The 21,886-nt window shown below is 41.5% G+C and overlaps 2 protein-coding genes across 6 annotated transcripts in view; one reads left to right on the top strand and one right to left on the bottom strand.

Annotated features, from left to right (window-relative positions):
- Positions 1-4,586, top strand: part of LOC138060778 (BLOC-2 complex member HPS5-like) — a 39,986-nt gene extending 35,400 nt beyond the window's left edge. For all 3 annotated transcript variants that reach the window (XM_068906640.1, XM_068906642.1, XM_068906641.1), the window contains exons 29-31: positions 765-798; positions 1,467-1,546; positions 2,582-4,586. In XM_068906640.1, coding sequence (XP_068762741.1) covers positions 765-798; positions 1,467-1,546; positions 2,582-2,673 — 206 coding nt within the window. In that variant the 3' untranslated portion in view covers positions 2,674-4,586. The remainder of the gene's footprint in view (positions 1-764; positions 799-1,466; positions 1,547-2,581) is intronic.
- A 149-nt stretch (positions 4,587-4,735) lies between these two features.
- Positions 4,736-21,886, bottom strand: part of LOC138060779 (leucine-rich repeat and IQ domain-containing protein 1-like) — a 34,426-nt gene continuing 17,275 nt past the window's right edge. The window contains exons 12-34 of one of the 3 annotated variants that reach the window (XM_068906643.1): positions 21,245-21,397; positions 20,293-20,443; positions 19,868-19,935; positions 19,373-19,498; positions 18,447-18,574; positions 17,196-17,269; positions 16,356-16,449; positions 15,689-15,758; positions 14,740-14,846; positions 13,768-13,822; positions 13,435-13,628; positions 13,236-13,323; positions 12,650-12,769; positions 12,193-12,383; positions 11,479-11,515; positions 9,973-10,178; positions 9,570-9,658; positions 9,119-9,232; positions 8,234-8,312; positions 8,034-8,141; positions 7,890-7,962; positions 7,196-7,274; positions 4,736-6,348 (exon numbers count right to left, since the gene is read on the bottom strand). In XM_068906643.1, the coding sequence (XP_068762744.1) occupies positions 6,200-6,348; positions 7,196-7,274; positions 7,890-7,962; positions 8,034-8,141; positions 8,234-8,312; positions 9,119-9,232; positions 9,570-9,658; positions 9,973-10,178; positions 11,479-11,515; positions 12,193-12,383; positions 12,650-12,769; positions 13,236-13,323; positions 13,435-13,628; positions 13,768-13,822; positions 14,740-14,846; positions 15,689-15,758; positions 16,356-16,449; positions 17,196-17,269; positions 18,447-18,574; positions 19,373-19,498; positions 19,868-19,935; positions 20,293-20,443; positions 21,245-21,397 (2,553 nt within the window). In that variant the 3' untranslated portion in view covers positions 4,736-6,199. The remainder of the gene's footprint in view (positions 6,349-7,195; positions 7,275-7,889; positions 7,963-8,033; positions 8,142-8,233; positions 8,313-9,118; positions 9,233-9,569; positions 9,659-9,972; positions 10,179-11,478; positions 11,516-12,192; positions 12,384-12,649; positions 12,770-13,235; positions 13,324-13,434; positions 13,629-13,767; positions 13,823-14,739; positions 14,847-15,688; positions 15,759-16,355; positions 16,450-17,195; positions 17,270-18,446; positions 18,575-19,372; positions 19,499-19,867; positions 19,936-20,292; positions 20,444-21,244; positions 21,398-21,886) is intronic. The other 2 variants (XM_068906644.1, XM_068906645.1) reach the window with 2 other exon arrangements.

Below are 21,886 nucleotides of genomic sequence, written 5' to 3'. Positions count from 1 at the left end.
TTATTCCTCCTCACCTACCGAATAACAAAAACAAACGATCGGAGAGCCTGTCGGTTGAAGATGCAATTTGCTGTATCTTGCGTGAGCGTTAGCAAGTGTTCTCTGTCTAAGAAATTTGTCTTACAGTTTGGTTGGAGTTTATTAATGAGAGCGAACAAATGATTGCTCACTTTGTATGACCCTTTTATCAGACTGTTATTTCGCGTCTTCCAAGTTTTGCTTAATTATGCACATTTGATGTGCACAAATAAACATATATGTATATTTTTACATATTTGATATACATAATTTAGGCACGATACTGGTCTGGAAAGCTGTTTTAAATGTAGGCGGTCTTCCAAAACGATTAATTCAATAAGAGATATGAGAGTTGTAGGCTCCAGGCCATGAACTGCTGGGTTTGGCTGGGGTTATGGTTAGGAGACACTTTGTAGCGTCTGCTCAGGGCAAGATGTACTTTAACAGCAAGAGTGAATTAGATAAGAGTCACAAACGAGTCTACTTTTAGAATACCCGTTCCCGCGAAAATCAGTTGTCATGTCTCTGAAAAAAAAAAAAAAACACGACAGAAGCAATCACGCGTGACGTGGCTTCTCCTGATTGGTTAAAATTGGCGGCCCTTTGTTTGTTTCGCGCGCAAAATAAATCCATTTGTGAACGTGCTGGGGCAAGACCACAAAGTGATAGATCAACACTTATCTAATTCACTCTCGCTTAACAGTTAATTTACGACGGGTTACTAAAACGTTTTTTTTCTTTTCTAGCTTCCAACTGGGGACAAAATATCCGCCTATCGGGGTGAGTGCCTTTTAATTAAAGCATGGGTTTTTAAAAAGAGCCTTTTTTACGACAAACATTTCCTGAAGAAAGGCTTATCCTAATGCCTGAGTGCCCTTGATCCGATCCTGGTGCTCTTGTGTGTCGTTATTTATTCTATAAACACCATTGAAATACCAGGTGGGCTTCGCGCGAAAACACTATATCTCCACGTGTGAAAATAACATGTCACCTTCACACGTGAAAAGATCGTTGCTATGGTTACATAATAAATCGCGCCGTTGTTCTACGTCAGGACTAGAAAAATAGTAAAGTGAAATGGTTCGGTATTTCATTGGTGTTTATATGATAAAGAGAACATTGCATGACCGCTTGGAGATACGAAATTTCTCTTCTCGTGTTGAAAAATATTGCGCTCGTTCGTTGCGCACACTCAAGAAGTATTTCTTTAACACTCGAAGAGAAATTTCGTATCTCCCCGCGGCCATGTAATATCCTCAGTTTACAAAACATATTTTAAAATTTGACACAGCCAAAGCCAATGTGGTGCACCTTGTTTCTCTTGGTCGTTTTAGAAGTTTCGTAATCTTTAATTCCGGTAATAAATTTAAATTGTAAACAGACGGTACTTGTTTTGTTTTTCATTACGGGAAGGGAAGCATGACAGTGTATCATTCTTGTTTTCTAAGCGGTGAATGCTTGGTGTGCTCGCTAAAGCTGTGTGAACAAATTTCGACAAGCAATCAAGGACTGCTCATGTTTGAGTGCGGTAAGTGGTTTCCGAAGCTCTGTTAAACGCTTGGTTGCAGTTTAGAGCTACTTTTACAAATAGCAATTTTAATTTGACAACGAAGCTCAAGGAGATAAATACAAAGGAACTGAAAGACGTGCTTGTTTTTTGTTAAACGAAGCAACTACGAGTTACGTCGGAAGCACGTGACCTTGAAACGTGAAACTTGCAAGTCTTTTCCTAGGAGCAAAGCTGGGGATTTTACGACACCAGTTTTACGCGCAGATGTGGACAAAAATATAAGATCGACGCTGCGTGCGCGGGAAAATGCAGGAGCTACGTTCCATCCAAATTAGGGAATTTTTAAACTCAAAAATCCCCAGCTCTGAACTAGAGGCAAACGCTTCAAGGTTCTGGTTACGTTTAACCAGCAAGAGAGAGCTGTAAGAGTTGCTGAGGTCAACTGGTCGGTACAACTCGGCAATTGGAAATGTTTTTCATTCAAAATGCGCCAACCACTGGTAGAAGAGAACCCATGATATAAAGCGCATACAATGAACTATGATCCGAGTAAAACGGCAACAATAGGGTTGCATCCTATACTTTAATGAAATAGACCCTTCTCCAAAATGGCGGCAACGGATTTGAATGAGTTAAAATTGAACTGAATGAAAAACTTATACCACAAATAGAAAGAACAGCTTTACTTTAGTAACCCTGCAAAGTTTCAGCGTATAAGGTGTTATATCAGCTGAGAAAATGTAACTTTTGACAAAATTACAGACGTTTGTATGACTGGGGGTATATGCCATACCCGCAGTCATACAAACGTCTGTAAATGTTTCATTTTTCAGCTTAAATTTTCTCAGCTGATATAGCACCTAATACACTAAAACCTTGCAGGGTTACTAAAGTAAAGGTGTTCTTTCTAGTGCTGGTATACGTTATTAATTTTAACTTATATTATTTGAATTTTCGGCCGCTATTTTGGAGAATGGTCTGTTGGAGGTGGTAATTGACTAAATTCCATTATTGAAACTGAGGTTTTACATGGTGGACAATTCTTTATTTTAGGTCACGTTTTCCACAAACACTGTGTACCAGAGGCAGCGTGTGTGCTTTGTTTCCAAGAAAACTTGACCAGTATTGGATCATGTATTCTTTAACACTACAACACAGCTGACAAGTTTTTCTCAAGAGCAAGGTACACCTTCAACACGCAGGCGCACCATGAAAGGAGGATCCTGTACCCCACGCGATTCATCCAGAGTCGTAAAAAATTCTTGTAAAACATTAACTCCAGATAGTCCATGAAAGGGATCTCCACTCCAACAAAAGAATAGCTTTAAGGACGGTGCCTACTAATTCAAAGGTATTTTTGCCCCGGTTCGTGATTATGCAGGAAATGTTGATCTTAACAAGTTTTATTGAAATCCAAAAAGGAAATTGGGGGTAACCACGCATTTTTCAAAGATAATTGATGAATTATATTTGTAAAAAGCTTTAAAATACAGAGCAATGTATGGCGTTTGTTCTCAAATTGAAGCTTTATTATCTCTCAAAAATGCATGGTTACCTCCAATTTTCTTTTTGGATGGCAAGACTACTTACTAAGATCTACTTTCTCCGGATAGTTTTAAGCCGCGAAAAAAAATCCCTTTATTAGTGAGCATCACCGATAGGAAACTCGAGTATCTCGAGGTGCGCAGAACTTATGCGCAGTAACAATAGTAGGCACCGTGCTTAAACCACCAGAAATGTTTGTTATTATATGGCAAGCAATTCTCAGGCTAAATGGAGCCCTCTGATTGGCTACTTTTCGGTCGGGTTTTTCCAGTACGGACCATTACCATGGAAACGGTCCGTTTCCGTATTTTTTCTCTTTCCCGAGAACTTCAAGCGGATGAGCGAAACTCAAAAAGTTTCAAAAAAGCGGAATTTACATTTTTCGTCACAACAGCGAAATCATAGCAAGCGCCATTTCGTTTTACATTTAAAAGTTCGCTGATGGAAGACGAAGATTACGAACATTCACCAAGCAAGGAAGCAAGTGTCCGATCGCTCAAAGAAACGATGCCCTCGCGCTCGGTTAGTATGAGGTTAATGTATTTTTAAAGAAAACATTTGTATTCGAAATAAATTAATTTCAGCAGGAGCCCATGAGTAGGAACCTCCCCATGTACTTCATCGTTGAGTCAACCTTTGCGCGTATCTTCTCTTTTTAGAACTAATCCTTCACCACGAGACTCACATTTTCATCAATTTGCAGAATTTGCATACATTGTGGCCCAGTGGTTAGGGCGCTTGCCTTGAGATCCGGAGATCCCGGGTTCAAGACCCGCTCTGACAACTCGTTGAATTTGATCCTGGTTCAACTTGCTAGCTGCACTTGTATAAATAACCAACTGGTGTGCCTCCGGCTAGTCGGGATTCTTAACAAGGAAGGGTTACGTTTTCGCAAACTTTGGCCGTGTGGCACTTATATTTGAACAAACTTAACTGACTAGAGTGTAATGTGAAGTGCTAGTAACGCTAACGCTCACATGGTTCATATGGGGTAGAAAACTAGCACTTCACATTACATTCTTAACAGTTGTTGTTTTGGTTCTGTTCTGTCGTTTCGTTAACTGCGTTTCATTGGCCCTGAAAAGCCCCTATGGGGAGCGGTCAAATAAGTATGTATGTATTTTTTTTTGCCATTACAATTCTGCACAGTGTGTGTAAAGGCGAAGAACTCGCGGTGTTCTAAAAACAAAAAGATACGTGCGCGCAAAGTTTGACTCATAGGGCTGGTAAGGGAGAGGGCTCCTGATTTCAGAGTCGCCTTTTTATGTTCAAATTCTCCAGGAGCCGCCATCTTGAATAACTTTGACGCATTAGGGTTGCTCTGTTGTTATTCTCTGTGTCACAACAATGAGCCGTTTACTCCTCACATGTATTCAAGATGGCGGTCGCTGGGAAATGCGAAGATAAACTCCTCATCGCGTATAAACCATTCTGATTCAAATTAAAAATTTATTATGTACAATAACGTTACAAAAACAATATTCTTTGAAATAAATAAGTCCATTTTACAACTGTAACGCAACGTTTCTATGAAATGAAAAGCGCTTGGCGTGGCTGGGCTCAACTACCACTGACTTGATTCATTTTGTCTGTGGTTTGTCCCAAATTTATCTCTTCTTCGCTTTGTAAATATCCACTGGACTGGTTGTCTCCTGTCACATACTATCTTTGGATTATTAGAGTGAAATGCCTTTAAACTATAATCCAAGCCAAAACATCTGGGACACTTCGATTGGTCTTCCTACCCCCCTGGACAATGTTGAGTTTCCAAGTTCGAGTGCGATCTTGCCAGGTTTCTTCCCCACCCTGCCCTAAATAGTGTCAACACTTCGACTTGTGAAAATGAGCAAAGTGTTGACACTGTTTAGGGGGAATTTGGGAAGAAACTTGTCAAGATCGTAGGTGAGGGTGGGAATTAACCTATCAAAAAAAGGATTGAGAAGGGGTTAGCCACAAATGCTTTGGCCAGTATTGTTTCTTGATATCAAAGTGCACTTGCATTTTTTCTGCCTTTCAAAAATTAGTTACATTCGAGGGAGTTACTGCGGAATAGCATACAACCTTTTGACCGCTATTGTAAGCGTTTAGCGTCGCTCCATGAAAAACAAGCCAGAGGCAGTTAAGCCCAACGAGAAACTTCTTTCTAGGCGCCCAACACATTAAAGCCAACCGTTTAGAAACACGGATAGTAAAGGCGAGCCTGTACAAATTGTGGAAGTAGAATCTTATAATTCAATTGTGTCATAGAAACCAACTTTCTGCTAATGGATGGTTTTAACTAGCGTCGAAAGGATAAGCTTAACCAACGTGCATAAACTCGGTAACGTCTTGTTAGAGCTTGTACTTATGCTTGCTTCGTAAGTGAAAACAAGCCTTCATAGACTATCGTTGTACACTCGAGTTTAGCTACCCAGAGTTAGCCTTGTGCTAATACAACTTGTTACTTTTCGTATGAAAATGCAAACTACAGCATGACTTACACAAGGAACAGGTCATCTCCAGTAACAAAACCATTCATTGGCCAGGTTTCTAGGTGCACAACTTTAAAACGTTACCACGAAACGAAATGTGATCCATCAAAACCGGTCACGACACTACCTGGTGTGGAATTATGGAACTGACGCATACTGCAAAAAGGACTGAGAGGGTAGCCTTCGGGTTTACAACGTAACAACTTTAGGATTTAACTCCGATTGCTAAACGTTTAGTGTTTCAGTGATTTGTTGAATACCAGTACTAAAATCATTTTTTTTTAAATAGCTGCTTGCCTTGTTAGTTCATCGGAGCGTAAAAGCGAAAGATACGGGTTTGAGTCTTGCTCCTCCCGATCTCCTCTTAAAATCTGAAATCACATTTCTAATTTAGAGATGGCTTAAATGACTTTATTTCCGGTAGTTAGCCCTTACAGGAGAAAGTGGATTTGTTTGGTGGAATGATGTTGACCATTTTAAAATGGCTTTATTCCCCATTGCCGATATCGCGTTGGATAATAACGCCATTTTTGAAGATTAAAATAGAACCGACCGTTAACGGAAGGGGAACAGACGCTCTATCCGTTGCAGTTCGTCAATTCTTAGTCATAAAAAAGGAAAATTCGCTGTGCCTTGGTTTTCCGGTTGATTCCTGTCATCTGCTGTTCTTTGATTTCCTGGTATATCTTGCGCCCGCGCTGTTGCTCTTCTCTGTTCTCACTGGCTGGTCTCCAGTGGCTGTAGACCCTGCTAGGAGGTTGGGCACGGAATGAGTTTTGATAGCGGGAAAACGTACACGACCCTCTAAGGAATGAACAGAGTGCAGAAAACGGGATTCACCAAAAACCTTACACCTTAGAAAACATTGCCGTCCCCAGTTGCATTTGTTGGCATGTACACGAGGCAAATCACATCAAAGATACGAAGCATCTGCAGCACTGGTGTGACTAAAATGGACCCGCCACTTCACGTGGGACACTTTGTCACGATTACATAACTGACAATTTTGGGGCCAAACAGGTCGTTCCATGCACCCTTAAGGCGGCGAAAGACGAGATACAAAAACCCTCAACTTGTCGCGCAACATTGTTTCGTTGCAAGTTTTGGTCGATGTTTCGCGTTTTTCACATTGCGTGATCAACTTGACCCGCAACAAAAACATTTGTTGCGGGCTGAAGAAATGCAGGGCGCTGATTGGTTGATTTGCTAGTACACGAGCACATCTGTTGCGCGACAAGTTGTGAGCTTGATGGAAAAACGAGCAACAAAGCCAAAATTTGTTGCTCAGAGTAGACCCGCGCTCTACTTTTCGCAACAACTTTCTTCAACCCGCAACAAATGTTTTTGTTGCGTGACAAGTTGATCATGCAAGGTGAAAAACGGGAGACATCGACCCAAACTTGCAACGAAACAATGTTGCGCGCCAAGTTTAGGGTTTTTTGTATCTCGTATTTCGCCGCCTTTAGGTATATCGTTTGTAGTGTCAAATAATTATGAGAAAAATTTAAGCCTAATCAGAACAGGGTCCGGTTGTTCGAAAGCCGATTAACTTAATCCAGCATTAGCGCAAACTTTTGAGGGTGACATCATGTATACAAGTACCACCTTCACCTTGCCGGGTCTAAAAAAGATTTGAACCGCTACTACTTACCAGAAGAAAGCGAACTCCTTCTTGGAGATGTGTCTAGAGGCCGTGTTTGTTCCGCATATTTTGTGAAGAGTGGGCTAGACTGGAACGAAATTAAGTTGTAAATTTTACTTTTTTTACGATGGTAACATATTAAACATTACAGTTTTCTAACATATGACCAACAGGATCAGAGTTATCACGTGGCACAAACAAAGGCAGGCCTTGTAACCGACCACTCCATGCCCTTTTTTATGCGAAAACAGTGTGGGTCAATGTATGGATCGTATCCGTTTTGTCTTGAGACTGGCAGAGCCACTGGTGTATTGTCACAGTGAATACGAGACAGTCATATTAACTTCACGTCCATCAACTGTCTTCCCTGTGACTGCTCCACGCCCACGCTCCACCCTTTCCCTCCTAAGGGTGATACGTTTTTACCCCCCCCCCCCCCCCCCCAACGCCAGACGGTTTTACTCGTCAATGGTCAATGGGGACCTCTTCAGGGATGAAAAGGCTGACAACATATACGACCACTCAAAAACCATCTTCCATTTGACAGTTGTTGCTCTGTCTAACGCCAGACGATCTTGTTCATCGATTCGGGTTTAAGATTGAGAGGGTTAAGAGAAAGTGAAATTACGCTATGTTTCGCCGGCTTCTTTATCTAGGAGCCACGGACACGACACAATAATTTGTTATTTGGGAACCTACTTACTATAAGAGGGAGGGGACGTCCCGACAGGACAGCGGGATCCATTTGAGGAAGACTGACGGGTGAACGGTTTGTTCTGAAATACGAAAAAAAAAAAATTAACCACTGAAGCAATCAATCAATCAATCGTAAGGAGGCGTTGATTACTTTGGTGGAGAAGTCTTTTTGCTTCTGTTTTCCGGTCCATACGCATTCCGATCGCCCATGATGTTCTCCTCTTCATCCTCGTGAACAACAGCCTGTTTGTGAACCCAGCTGAAAATGATGCAAGAGAGGTAAGTGGTAAGGCAAAGTTCATCATTCCGAATTCAACCTATTTCAATTTGGGTGTACATGTTACCGTGTACCTGTACGTCATCTGTTCTTTGTTGTACTGTTCAGTGGCTGGTGATGTTGACGCCAGATGACTTGCCATTGCTTCTCGTGCTGAGGTAATAAAAGAAAGAAAGTCTTAATAATAACAGTAATCACGAAATTGCTTTCGATGCCCAGCTGAAAATAGCGGTAAAATGGAAAAAAAAATTGGAGCTCCAACTCCCTTTAAAAAAAAGGGCTTTTAAAGCATCTAGGCTTCTCAAACGGGTTATTCCTTGCGAAATGAATACTGGACAATTTAAAAGGAAAATGTATAACGTGTTGTTCTATAAGGCCAAACTCACAGCCCTCCATACGCAAGTCAGGCCGTATGCATTGCGTGTTTCCGAGAACTAAGTAATATACGATGCGAAGTTTCAGGTTTCAACCAGCACTTCCAAGACAAAAATTTGCATGCAAATAAATGCTCCCTGGAACATATTTTTTGCTAGTTCTTTTTAATTAATTAGAGTGATTTCGAATCAGCCATTAACTTTAAAAACATTGAACACATTATTTGCATTCATGAGTTGACCTAGCACATCGTCCTTTGAGGATTAAGCAAAACGCTTAGCTCGTCATTTTTTCTAAACCCCGCCTACTCCTTCCCCACCCCCCCCCCCCCCCCCTTCGTGAGGTAAGACATAGGCAGGAGTCAGGATTTCGTTGTCTTCACCCCGCTGCTTAGTTTCGTTTGACGTGAAAGAAGAAGAAGAATCACGAAATCCCTTCAGCGCCTTGCCGATTTCGGAATGACAAGAGTCTGCTGTATTTGCAAGCTAGAAAAATTCCAGGGAAAGGTGCATTTTAGAAAAATGAATCACTAAAACTCGAAGCCGAAGCAGGGAGACTATGCAGTCTGTTGTTATTACACTTACCTGTGAAGTACTCGACTCTTGCTGGCGGTTGCTTCTTGGTGGGTGGAGGTTTGACATCACGTAACTTGTGAGTCTCCTCAAGCCTCTTGAATAAAGCCAGTCGCTTGTTTGGATCTTCAAAAAAAGACAATAAAAATTGCAACTTCCCAGACCTTCGTCATTCAGCAATCAAAACATCCTGAAAGACCAGGGGTCCGTTTCTCAAAAGCCCGCTTTCACTTTGTCGTTGTAAAGGTTTATCAACTGTGTTTCTGGACACAAACATGGAAAAGTTCGCGACGCTTACATTGCAGAATTTCGCTTGCCATAATGGAGTTTTTCCAGTATCTCAAAACAAAACCGTCTCAACAATGACTTCTTTAAATAACTTTACTCTCTCTTATTTCGAAAACGTGTTTAAAAATCAGCAGTTTAATTTCATTAAGTACAGGAACTGTGCCTCTTAACTTACCAAGAAGCTTTTTCCTTCTTGCAGGGTTATACTTCATCTTCTTTGCTCTTCGCAACATTAATTCGGTGGTTTGAGAATTTTGAAACCCCCTACAAATAAAATCAAAAAGAGAATGTTTCAATACGCTCTTGTTGTCAAAAAATACGCACCGTAAGGCAAATTCTGATTACGTTGGACTAAAATGCATATCTGACTGATAATTTGAACACGGCATTTTTTGTCACCTTTTTTCTTCATTGATGTACTGTCTGTCATTTATAAAGAACACCACAGAAACAATTACATGAAGAGATCTCCGCACCTCTCACGGGGTATTAAGACGAACTCGCAATTGAACGCAACTCGTCGAGGTGTTCACTTTACTACGTGAATTACTCCAAAATTAAAACACATCACATCTTACCACTCAGAACTGAGTTCCTCCACACGATGCGACAGATGACTCTGCACACCAGAAGTCACTGACATTAGATCTTGATCCACGGTTGCCTTAGAAACGACCACCTGATTTGCATCGACAATAGGTGAATCCGCTGATCGCCAGGCATGACGTGGTTTTGGTACAGTGGGATCATGGGGTTCATCTCCAAGGGAAGAATACTTGCTATTCTGTTGAGTAAATCATACAACGATAAGCACGTTCGGAATTACTTCAGAGCAACCTCTCCGAACACTTATGTCCAGGAATGAACCTAATTAGATACGCGCCCAATTTTGACACCCACCACGTGTCGTTTAAGTCTAAAGGCGCTGTTACACTGTGAAATGTTTCGTGCAACTTGTCTCGCAATATTTTGGCGACATTGTGGCGGGACAAGTTGCACGAAACATAGCACAGTGTTACATACCCTGCACCGGCCAAAATCGTTGCGAGACAAGTTGCAAGAACCGTTACCCAAAGTAGGATTACGTTCTACTTTTCGTGTAACTTGTCTCGCAACGATTTTGTGTCTTTTAAGTCTAAAGGCGCTGTTACACTGTGAAATGTTTCGTGCAACTTGTCTTGCAATGTTTTGGCAACACTGTGGCGGGACAAGTTGCACGAAACATTTCACAGTGTAACATACCCTGCACCGGCCAAAATCGTTGCGAGACAAGTTGCAAGAGCCGTTGCCGAAAGTAGAATTACGTTCTACTTTTCGTGCAACTTGTGTCGTAACGATTTTGGCCGTTGCAGGGTATGTTGCAATTTGAAATGTTTCGTGCAACTTGTCCGGTCACAATGTCGCCAAAACAATGCGGGACGCGAAAAAAAATCATAGTGTAACAGCGCGTTAAGCCTTTGCTACCTTTTCCAACAATAAGATAAGGGTTAGCATTATTTTAGCTTTGAGGAGCAGCATTTTGGGGACACTTTGTGACGTTGATTGTCTATATTCCGAGACACGAGTGATGATGAAGTTGGCAAGGGCACACTTCGTGACGCTTACTAAAATCTCCGCACATCTATTTTCTTCCATTTCTGGACACATCTGGGATTGAATGGGTTACTGTAATTTTCATAATTCTGCGGAATCTCACTTTCAAGCGCTGAGCGCCAAACTGCGTTTTGGCTTTCATCAACCATATTTCCGAGCATAGCCGGTTAGATCTACTCCGCCTCCAGGAAGTGAATTGGAGTTCACAGCTCGAATACCATTATGATATCTATTTGAAGGTTCTTCAGAAAAAAAATTCGTACATATTTCATCGCTTTCCATCGGCGTCGACAGGCACTACAACTTACATCCTCATGCCTATTGGACAAAAATATGCTCCGCTAATATTTATTGTGGGAGAGGGATGGGGTGAAGGTCATCCCTACCCTACCCTCCCGGGCAACTTATCTCTCTGACTCCTCCTCTTCCGCACCACAACCAATCGTCGGCCCCTATGCAAGCTATGTTTATATCTATTTTTGTTTTCTTACCTTTGATGACTGCCCTGGCATCTTCAACGCTGGACCCCTTAGACACAATCGCAAAGTTATTAGGTTTAGGTTCCACTGACATAATTCACGGGCTAATTACTAGAAGCGAAAAGTGGTACCCCCACTTTGAGTGATCGCTTCCTCAGACCTACTCATTTTAAAAATCATGTCCTATCTATGTTTTCACCCAGTGGAATTAATGCATTTTTGACGTACGAGAAATTGTGCGTTGATTGGCCAAAAGGGACAAATATTTCGCGGGAACGCTGGGCTAAAGATGGACTCCAAAGAAATGTGATAACGGAGTTGAAAGGATACGAGTCATGAACTCTTGCTTTATTGTAACATAATTTGGATTAAGCATTGCTCGTGTGAAACAGCCTATACGTCATGCCAGGGTTGAACTGAGACCAATATCAAGTGATAGAAACCGAATACTATTCCGCCATTAGACAGACTCAAGTTTTCAGATCGACCGTGTTGAGCTGCGTCGCTTGATGTACACCATCAGTGTTCCAAATAAGATTTTAAGGCAGGGTGCCAATAGGGAATTCCAACGGGTCAATTCCCACTGATCCCACCAGATTATTATAAATTTTCCATTAATTTGTCGGGTCATGCAGCTGATCTTGTCGGGTTTTTGACCCGAGACCCGTCACCTATCTGGAACACTGCACCATCATCATAACCGTTAACATCACTAAGAACAGATACCTTGATGGCATCTGAGGAGTATCACTGGGTGTCCAGCCATGCTCTAAAGTCGATTCATCAAAATCAAAAGCTGTTAGATCAACTTCTTCATCGTAATCAAACTCCTCCTCCTCGTCACCATCATCGTAGAAGTGCGCTGCCCTCAGAGCTTCAGCCAAACGACGGCGAACACGCTGACCACGGAAATGAGCCTTTGGATAAACAAAACTAAACACGTCTAACTTCCCTTAAAGTTGGACAAGGCGGGTAAGATGAAAAATCTAGTACTTAAAATCCTCCCAAGCGTATTTTTTCCTAGGTGTTTCTGGTCTCGACACCAGAACCATTTCCGTTTTGCGCATGACTGAGGCATGGCTCTGTATTCCACAATACAGTTGTTCATCCCTTGGCCCTTGCATAGAAAAAAACGAACACATGAAGCATGCGGTTGGTTAAACAAAAGTAAATTGCATTTCACCTGAATAACGATAGCTGCCGAGTTTCTTTGCGGGTCCCACGGTTCCCCTGCTTCAACTTTCAGTCGAGAACGAGCCAGGTAGCCTCGCCAGGCTGACTGGATTTTCACTGCTGCTTGCCACTAAAAATGGTATTAAGCAACTGGTATAATACTCGACAAAAAGACGCATTTAATCGTTTTAGATACGAAATTTGAGACTTGCAAATCTAAGCTGCTGTAATGAATAGTATAAAAGTCCACAACGGCTTTTTCGCGTTTATCTCGAGTGACTTTTCGCACTTGTTACTGGACGCATGGGCTCCCGTGCTCAGAGCCAACTGCGTCTTTTCCCGCGTTCGGTATCGCGGATTTCCACACAGCTCAGTTGCTGTAGCATCGTATAACTGTACGGTCGGTTGCAGTTTCGAAACCCCTGCCGAACCAACCCTTCTCATTCCCAAGATCTGAATGTTAAATCTCCTTACTGACTGCTACACATTACTTTTCATGTCAGTTATGAGAATTTGATGAGAAATAAAAAAACCCCCGCATGCAAACCTTCAACAACAGCCAATGTTGTTTTAAATTCCTCTGGTGGTAAACTTACCTTTGCGATGTTGATATCAATCAAATGTCTAATGTACCAGCCCTTCCACACTGATTGGATCTTAACAGCAGCATCATGTCTCTGTTTTCTGTTTTAAAAAAACGGAGAAGGCGTGAATAGAGGCACAAAATCGAGCCTTAATTATAGCCATGGTGTCGGGAGAAAAATGGCTTGTCTGAGATTTCTGCTAAAAACTTACAGAGAGTCAACAGACTGTTTTTTGCTGCTCCTTCGCTCCTTGTTCTGATTATTCTGCAACTTTCGTGGCTGTTCCATACTGAATTCTTGTGGTCTCCTTTTGCTGGCTTCAGCTTGGTAGCTTGCCAAGGCGAAGTTTTCGTGTTCCAGCAAGTGTCTGACAGCTAGTTCGAATCTCTCTTTGTAATGCTGACTCTGTTTTTAATCGTTTTACGAAGAGAAAAATGAAAATAACGATAAATTTTGGTCAGAAGCGATTTGAGATTACAAATGCCAAAATGTAAGCAAAAAAAACCAAGGGTTATTGACACGCTGATAAACTGTGCAGCCATACCATGAACTCAAGTCTTTCTGAAACATGTTCTGGATCGTATGCTTCAGTATCAGAGCTGTAAACAACGAAAAACCTGTGTTAAAATCATTTCTTGCGCCTTTCGTAAATACGCGAATTCTAAAGTCCAACTTCCCACCAACTCATTGAATTGTTCCAGTTATAGGTGGCTGTACAGTTAACTAACAAAAACCGACAAGAACAAGAAAACTAGATATGACTGAACAACATACATGTAAACTGCGGAAAGAAGCAGTTACAAACCTTACCCGACCAGTAATGAAATGAAAGCCTAAAAAGTCTATGAAAAGGATCTGAACTCATGACCTCTGTAACCTCGTGCTCTAACCAATCGAGCTATCAAGCCAGCTGAGAGCTAGTCAATTTTCGGACCTTCCGTTGATTATTGCTCAAGAAGCGTTGACAACTGTTACAATGGTCCGCTACAGAGATTGACGTCAGTGAGAAACGAAAGCGTTGATTGGTATTTTAACCAGGTTAATGAAAGGCGCAATGAGTTAGAATAGTTTTCAATAGCCCATTTCCGAGTTGCTGCATGCCTCAGTTTCAAAGAGAGTTCTGGTGCAGAACCACTCAAATGGAAATGAGTTGCGAATTGTTATGCAAATCAAACTCATTTCCCTTACAATAGTTGAGCACCAAGACTCACTTCGAAACCGAGTCAAACAGCAACTCGGAAATGGCCCATTGACTTCGGCAGAAACAAAACTAAAGAACTACCAAACTAGCCAATGACAACGCGAAAAAATGCGGGTTGGCCTCCGGCCCCAAGCGCGGGAAAAAATGCGAGCAAGTGTGGGATTATTGAGCCAATCACCAAGCGCAGGACTGCAAAACCATTGCTATCGAAATGTACCACCGAAACTAGTAGAAAAAAGGGTCTTTTCATGATAGAAAATGGAATTTTGTCAGAACATCAGGAAGACATGCCGTTAAATAGAACGCAACAGTTACTTTTTGTATCCAATTTCCTTCGTAGCCGGCCTTCGTCGTAAATCATCTTGGGTTTGCAGTTGATTCCGACACAAGTCGACAAAGGCAGCTTGATTTGGTACTGCAATCTGTAAATTGAGCACAAAGATTGGTAGATTTTACTAAAACTTTTGTGAACTTAGTGAGTATACGCAGAGACGGAAACCATACGGGCGTCTGATCTGTTCGGGAATTTACAATGACGAGTCGTGGGCAAGCAACTGCAATCTAAAAAAAAAAAAACAGATGCGAAGACTATCTGATTTGCGAAATGAATAAAACATCAATTCACAAAAGAACAGGGCTCATTTATTCCCTCTTAAATATACTAAGGATTCTTTGGAGAGTACGTAGTCAATACCCCATTTTTTGAAATATCAAATATTCAGCTTGATAGTGAGGAAGTGAGGACAAAAAAAAAAATAGAAACACGTTGGAAAGGATGTGAAAAATATTTACATATCATTCACTTTCCCTTGTCTTTGTCCTCTAAACCTTTCTTTCAAGCTGAATTTTAATATATCGAAAAAGGCCTATTATAAACGGATTCTCGGTATATTTTGAAGCAGACGACAACTGCTTACCCCGGTGAATGAAATGATGAGATGTATTATTTGAATAGTCACTCGGGAATATTCGGACAAAATTCGGGTGCTCCTTTCCAGGTTCGACTCTTGCAAAGAGGTATTCGGATTTTTCCGAATATTCCCAAGTCAATATCGAAAACTTCGTGGAAGGCGAGATCTCTGACCACCGCGCCAACCCTGATGAACAGATAACGCATCGGAAAGGGCTGTCTTCCTCATGAAATATTGGTGTATTTTAACAAAAAAATATCATCCCGGTTTTCCTGAGCGAGTCATTCCCGCATGGGCCATAAAAAGTCAGTAACGCACACATTTTAGAACAATATTTGACAAGATTATCTTACCGCGTCTTTTCCAGAAAGATTCTCGCCATTCAGAATCTTCAGAAATGGCAACGCTTTCAGTATTGACGTCCTGTGGACGTGAGAAACGACGAAGAAAAAAACTCTGATTACCACACTAAGAAGTTTCAGATGGGTTCTAAATGCAAAGATCTAACGAAAGATAAGACCCTTTATGAAGGAAGTAAACTTATCACTTAAGGAAGCTTTTAGTTGTGCGCTTTTAAACAAAAACCAGAGTAGTACCGAAACAAACAATCAATCGTTGAGCTACGCTCATGTTATCGTACCGAGGGAGGGGATGACGGGAGAGAACACAGCCAACATAATTTTTCACTCTAAATTTAGGCCGTGGGTATGATGCGCGGATATTTTAAGGAAGACACCAGATTGGTTAGTTGTAATGACGTCATAAAAATTCAAGACTTGCAGCATTATCATAAGCTGCGCGACCTTGGGCACGTGACCAAATTAAAATAACTTTCACAGCATGGCGCAAAGCTTAAAACAGATGGGAAAAAACATCATGGGGAATGGGGATAAGATCTATCCCCTCATCCTTTCTTGGTCGAACTTAACAAAAGTTTTCTTCAATTTGCTAGGGCTTTCAATAACAACAAATAGGCGGAAGTGCTTAGAGAAGTAAGGTGCAGAAACTTTGGAGTTATACCTGCATGCCGGATCCTCCTGCACTGGATTGCCCTCTATCTCTAATTTTCTAAGCCTGCCACAATTTTGAAGCCCGGGAATAAGACTGTCGGTGTCTAAAAATACGTCGTGGCGTTAATTAAGCTTTAATAAGAGTGAGATGATTCAGTCATCCCTGATATGTACGTTGGATACAAGACAACGAGGCGCCGAGCTGGCCATATACCTCACAACAGCAAAAGCAATCATTGTTTTACTAAATATATTCTAAATGTTTAGATACTAAGAATTCAGCCTCTCAACACAAATTTATCAGTTCGGCAATACTCCGCGTGATATTACGCTGTACGATCTGACAACTGAGATTAAGGGCCTGTTTACAGCTGGGGTAACCCGCCTGTCCATATAAACTCTTATTTTTTCAGCCTCGCATTTACACGATAGGTGAGGTAACCCGCCAAGGCGTGTCGCCCGGTCTGCCAGACCTCTTGCTAACCAAGTTCGAGGTCTGTACTGTAAGTTCGGACCGAGTTTTTTTTCCGTTGATTTGGGAAAAAAAAGAGGATCTGTAACTTTCAGCACGGACCGAGGAAACGAGGTTAGTAAGACATTTACTATCTCTCTGAAGTAAATCTGGCGCGCAGAAAGGAAACTAGTTGAAGTCAAGCGGAAGTCAGCACAACAAGTTCACGTAACAGAAACGACATGAAAAACTTGCTTGAGAATGTCTAAGTTTATCGAGATTTCAAATTTAGCGGGAATACGACCCGCTAATTTAGCCAATCACAGCGTTTGTACTATCTGAGAGAAAGTTATACTCTTCTTTTGTCCCTTGTGAAGTGGATTTTACCAAAATGATTACCTGAGATGAGGTTGTTACTTATCTCCAAAGTTTCCAAACTGATCAAGTTGTCAAGGGAAGGCAACAGGGAAATACTGCGAAAAAACGAGAAATTCAGGCCTGAATACGAGAACGGAATTGAGCCGATCGACCGGTCCGGTTGGTTCAATTGATTGAGCATCGGACTTCTGTGCGGGAGGTCGCAGGATCAAAACTCCGGCCGGACCAACACTCGGGGTCTTTAATAACTGAGCAGAAAGTGCCGCCTATGTAATTACATCCGCAAATGGTTAAGCGGCCTTCACACGACAAACTAAAGTTGGCAAGCACATCTTAGCAAACTCGCGTTTGCCAGTCGTTCACACGTCAAATACGAGTTTACCAACACGAAAAAGTTGGTGAAAAAGTTGGCAAGAATAGAGACAAGTTCTTTTTGTTGCCAACAGTTTGTTAACATGTTTGACAACTGTTGTTGTGTCTTTTACACACGTCAACTTGAGTTTCTCGTGTGAAGCCCGCTTTAGACAGCGATGTCCACGACAAACGTCACAAAACAACAGCATAATTGATAGACAACGAACAGTCTCTCTTTTGCTAGGAAATCCGCCGAGAGAACGTGATATGCGAGGGGCGAAGCCGCGAAGGTGACATTTGTCGTGGACATCGCTGTCGTAGATGTTTAAGTCCCTATTGGCGCCGCTAGCAAACGCGACAAGTTTGCCTCGTTTTTAAATGTACGCAGGCCCGATCAGCGTTTTCGATAGCTTTTCAAAGTATCAGATTTGATAATACACCTTATTCCAAAATGGCCGCTGATTTATGCGGATACAAATTGGCCCTTGTTGCCTCGTTCAAGATGAAATATTCTTTTGAATTTTAAGCTTAAGAATGAGGCATCAAGGGCTTATTTGAATAAAAACAAAAAAATATTTAAATGGCGGCCATTTTGGAATAAGGTGTATGAAAGGAGGATTCTTCAAGTATCCCATGGTGCAATGAGGTTCAAGCATTTTACCAACTCCGGTTTGTTGTTCACGTGACCATTCATTCGCAATGGAGTTTCTGGAGTAGAACGCCGAGCTTTTCCTCATCTTGTCGTTGTTGTACGTAAATTGCTTGGATTTTGAGAGCCAGTCGTTTACAAAATTACTCAATTTATCGTGTTGTCGGTTTTTGACGCGAAATTGTAAAGACTTACGAAAGTTATATTTTGAGATGACATTTTCGAAGACGTCGTCCTCAATTAAATACTGCAAACGATAAGAGACGCACCTATTTTGGCTGCCACTGAGAACCTGTAGTAAAGGAAGCCATGCTGTGGACAAGCAAACCAAGGAAGAGATGCTGTTGTCGTCCAGTTTGAGCTCCCGTAAGAGGACACAGTTCGTAAGGAGCGGAGGCTGTTAAAAAGAAGACAGATATAACACCCAAAATCTTAAGAATGAACATTCCGTCGTTTCCATTCGAAACTGGAGAGTGAACGTGCTTCAGGAACGCAGCAAAACGATGAATTTAATGAGAAAAACAATAGCGCTGCACGTTTTAAACTTGCGTTTTACACTTTTGATACATTTCTTCGCTACACATAAATACAATTTTTCATTCTCTTACAAAATTCAAAGCCCTTTATACCTGTTTCAAATGTAGATAACATTGGGGATATGGGCCTTACGATATGGGGGGGGGGATGGGGGGGGGGAGAGACGGCGACGAGAACAATTTAATAGAACTTTAAAGTTAATGAGGAAAAAACAGCGAATCTACAATCTGAACTGTTAAGAACAAATGAGCTTAAGAGAATTTTAGCGTGATCACGCGATAGCGAAATTTACGATGAAAAAGGGCTATAAACGCTATCATGGAATTCACTGAATTTTTTAATCAACATTCTGATTGGGGAGGAGGGGGAGGAGGGGGAGTAGGGGGGACGGGTGCGGGGATGGCGATCTGGTGAGAGCACTTGCCTTCCTCCAATGTGGCCCGGGTTTGTTTTCTATCTGTTCCTCAGAACTTAAAAATTTCTTGATTTGCATCCACGTGATGAGACGGCCATGTTGAATGGTGTACAAAACAATAGAAAATGGCTCCACAAGCTTTTGCATAATAATAGACTCAAATTCGCAAAAGACATTTGAATGCATTGTTCTGTACACCAAAATGGCCGCCGTGACGTCATATGTAAACCACCAATTACGTACCTCCTGTAAATTATTTGCTTGGAGATTAAATGTCTGAAGTAACATGCATCTTTCAATGTCAGTAACACGGGCCAAGTGATTGTTCGACAGATCGAGGTGTTGCAGGTTTGTAAGGTACGACAGACCCTGTGAAAAACAAGCAGAGCTGATCAGTATCTCAATCCTCCTTAGCACAGAACAATTTGATTGAGGTTACACGAAATGAGAATCACAATAATAGGCCATTTCCGAGTTCACGTCTGCCTCCTCTTCAAAGCGAGTCTAAGTGCGAAGTTTTTGTGATGGTAATTAGTTCTACATTACATATGAATGAAAACTAATTTTCATAAGAAAAACTTCGCACTTAGACTCGCCTCGAAGAGGAGGCAGAGATGAACTCGGAAATGGCCTATTAGCATCTTCCACTGAATTCTTCCAAGAGGACTCAAAGATAATTATATTGATCGCTAAAAAGAATACACTGGTTAATACTGTCGCGCTATCCTACTGAGTTACCTTTGTATTTATCAGCTGATTGTTTTCCATCCGTAATTCCTGTAGTTTGTTACACATTGATAAATCGCCTAGGTTTAAAAAAAATTAGTTGTTATAGCTCTCTAGCTTGAAGATTATAAAAAAAGCAACTACACTTTGAAACATGCACGACATAAGAACAGAGATCGGACCACAAGAACAGAGAACGCTATCCCCTACTCTTGTGTGAGCTGCCTTTATCACGACCAATGATGACACATGTAATCTTCTTGAATAAAGACAAACGCGTTCCGTCCCACATAAAAGAACCCACACACTGTGTAAGGGAGAATTCCCCTGGGGAGTTTTTCTCTCGTACGTGTTTCGTTGGGAGTATCTGAAAAGTCTCGATAATGACTCTATAAGTGATTCATGCAAAGGCAAGCGATAAGAAGAAGTAGCCTCACCAATTCTTGTGATCTTGTTATTGCACAAATCCAAGGACACAACATTGCTGCATCCATCCAAGCCATGGATAGATGCCAGATTGTTGTTAGCAAGAGAGATGACTTCCAGTTTAGACAGATCTATGCAGTTTACTGCTTCAATTTTGTTTTTCTGGGAAAGGCAACACAGTAATCCAGAATCAGTGACAATAATCCAGCAAAGAGTTGTCCTCTTATTAGGCCAGCTAAAATAATTACAATGTTCCCTGAGGCCCTTTGCCAAGCAAACAAGTCAAGAAAAAAATTAGCAGCACCTCAGGTAAGTGTGAAACATGGTCTAAATCAGTCATACGCACATACAGGGTTGTGAACATTATTCTTTGTAAAAATCTTCTTGATCGAAAGAGTAAGTAATATTACTCTGAAAGCCACAAATTGGAACTGCGGATATGAAAGGATTTTCTAAGTGAGAGATCGCCGCACTAATGAAACTGTAAAGAATAATGCAAAAAGAGCTGGATCTTTGTAGGTTTCCTTCTCACTCACTGCAATGGTCTTTTGCTTTGAAAAAAAGTCTGTTTGTGAGCAATATGCTTTTAATGACTTAAACATACAGGATGTTCAGGAAGACAAAAGACTTTTAGAGGTTCATGTATCTTCTTTTGTGATTGTTGGTGAGAACCTTAGATGATCAGACGTTCCCCATACTACGAGAGCTTACCCCTGTTTTTGTATTACAAAGTGACTAAGAGTATTTCTACTCTCACATGGATGAGTTGCTAGTCAACCACAAGGTCACCCCCCGCAACAAATTCTTAGTATCCAATGATACTTCTGGCTGAAGAGTGGCAATGTCAGAGTAAAGCGTCTTGCCAAAGAAACACAATGCGACTACCCAGCGCCTCCTGCGAAAGCAGCGGGTAAAGCTGCCATGATATCTCTATATGTCAAAAGTCCAAACACTTTGACTCACTTCCAGATGTAGCTCTTGCAATTCTTTGCACTTGTCTAGGCCTTCAACTGCAAGCAGTCCACAGTTCTGAAGCGTCAGTGATCTTAACTCAGGGCATTTACTGAGACTTTGCATACTGCAGCTCGGTTCACCCCTTAGGTCAATCACTTGAACCTGAAAGAAGGTTTCATGTTTATTTAATATTGACATACTGTAACTGACTGTGGAGAATAGAGCGAGGTTGTTTCTAGAGAAACTGTGGTGTTGCATCGGGGGAGAGTGAAATACGAAAACTTGATCCAATTATTTCAAACTTAACAGAAACATGATTAAGAGCCCCAAATGGCAGGAGGCAACCAGTTGGCGATGCATGTTGGAGTTGAACTGGGACAACAGGAAACAAGTCCAAGCCAGAGGTCAGAACGGGGATTGAACCCAGGGCAACCACATGCAACCCAACGCTCTAACCACTGGACCAACAAATCTCTCTTAAAGCACGCTGAATATTTTCTCTTTTTCATTACTTTTTTGATAAAACCCTGCATTATCTGCAGAGGGAAACCCACTACTGTCAAAGGTTGAACGGTCTTTACTGCAAAAGCAATTGAAAATTTAAGATTCAAATTCCTAAGCCTGTCTATGGAACGTTAACAGCCATCAAAA

The sequence above is a fragment of the Montipora capricornis genome, chromosome 8, assembly GCF_036669925.1.
Source record: "Montipora capricornis isolate CH-2021 chromosome 8, ASM3666992v2, whole genome shotgun sequence".
Lineage (NCBI taxonomy): Eukaryota > Metazoa > Cnidaria > Anthozoa > Scleractinia > Acroporidae > Montipora > Montipora capricornis.
The sequence above is the reverse complement of the archived record's forward strand: the minus strand, read 5'-3'. Positions and strand labels throughout refer to the sequence as shown.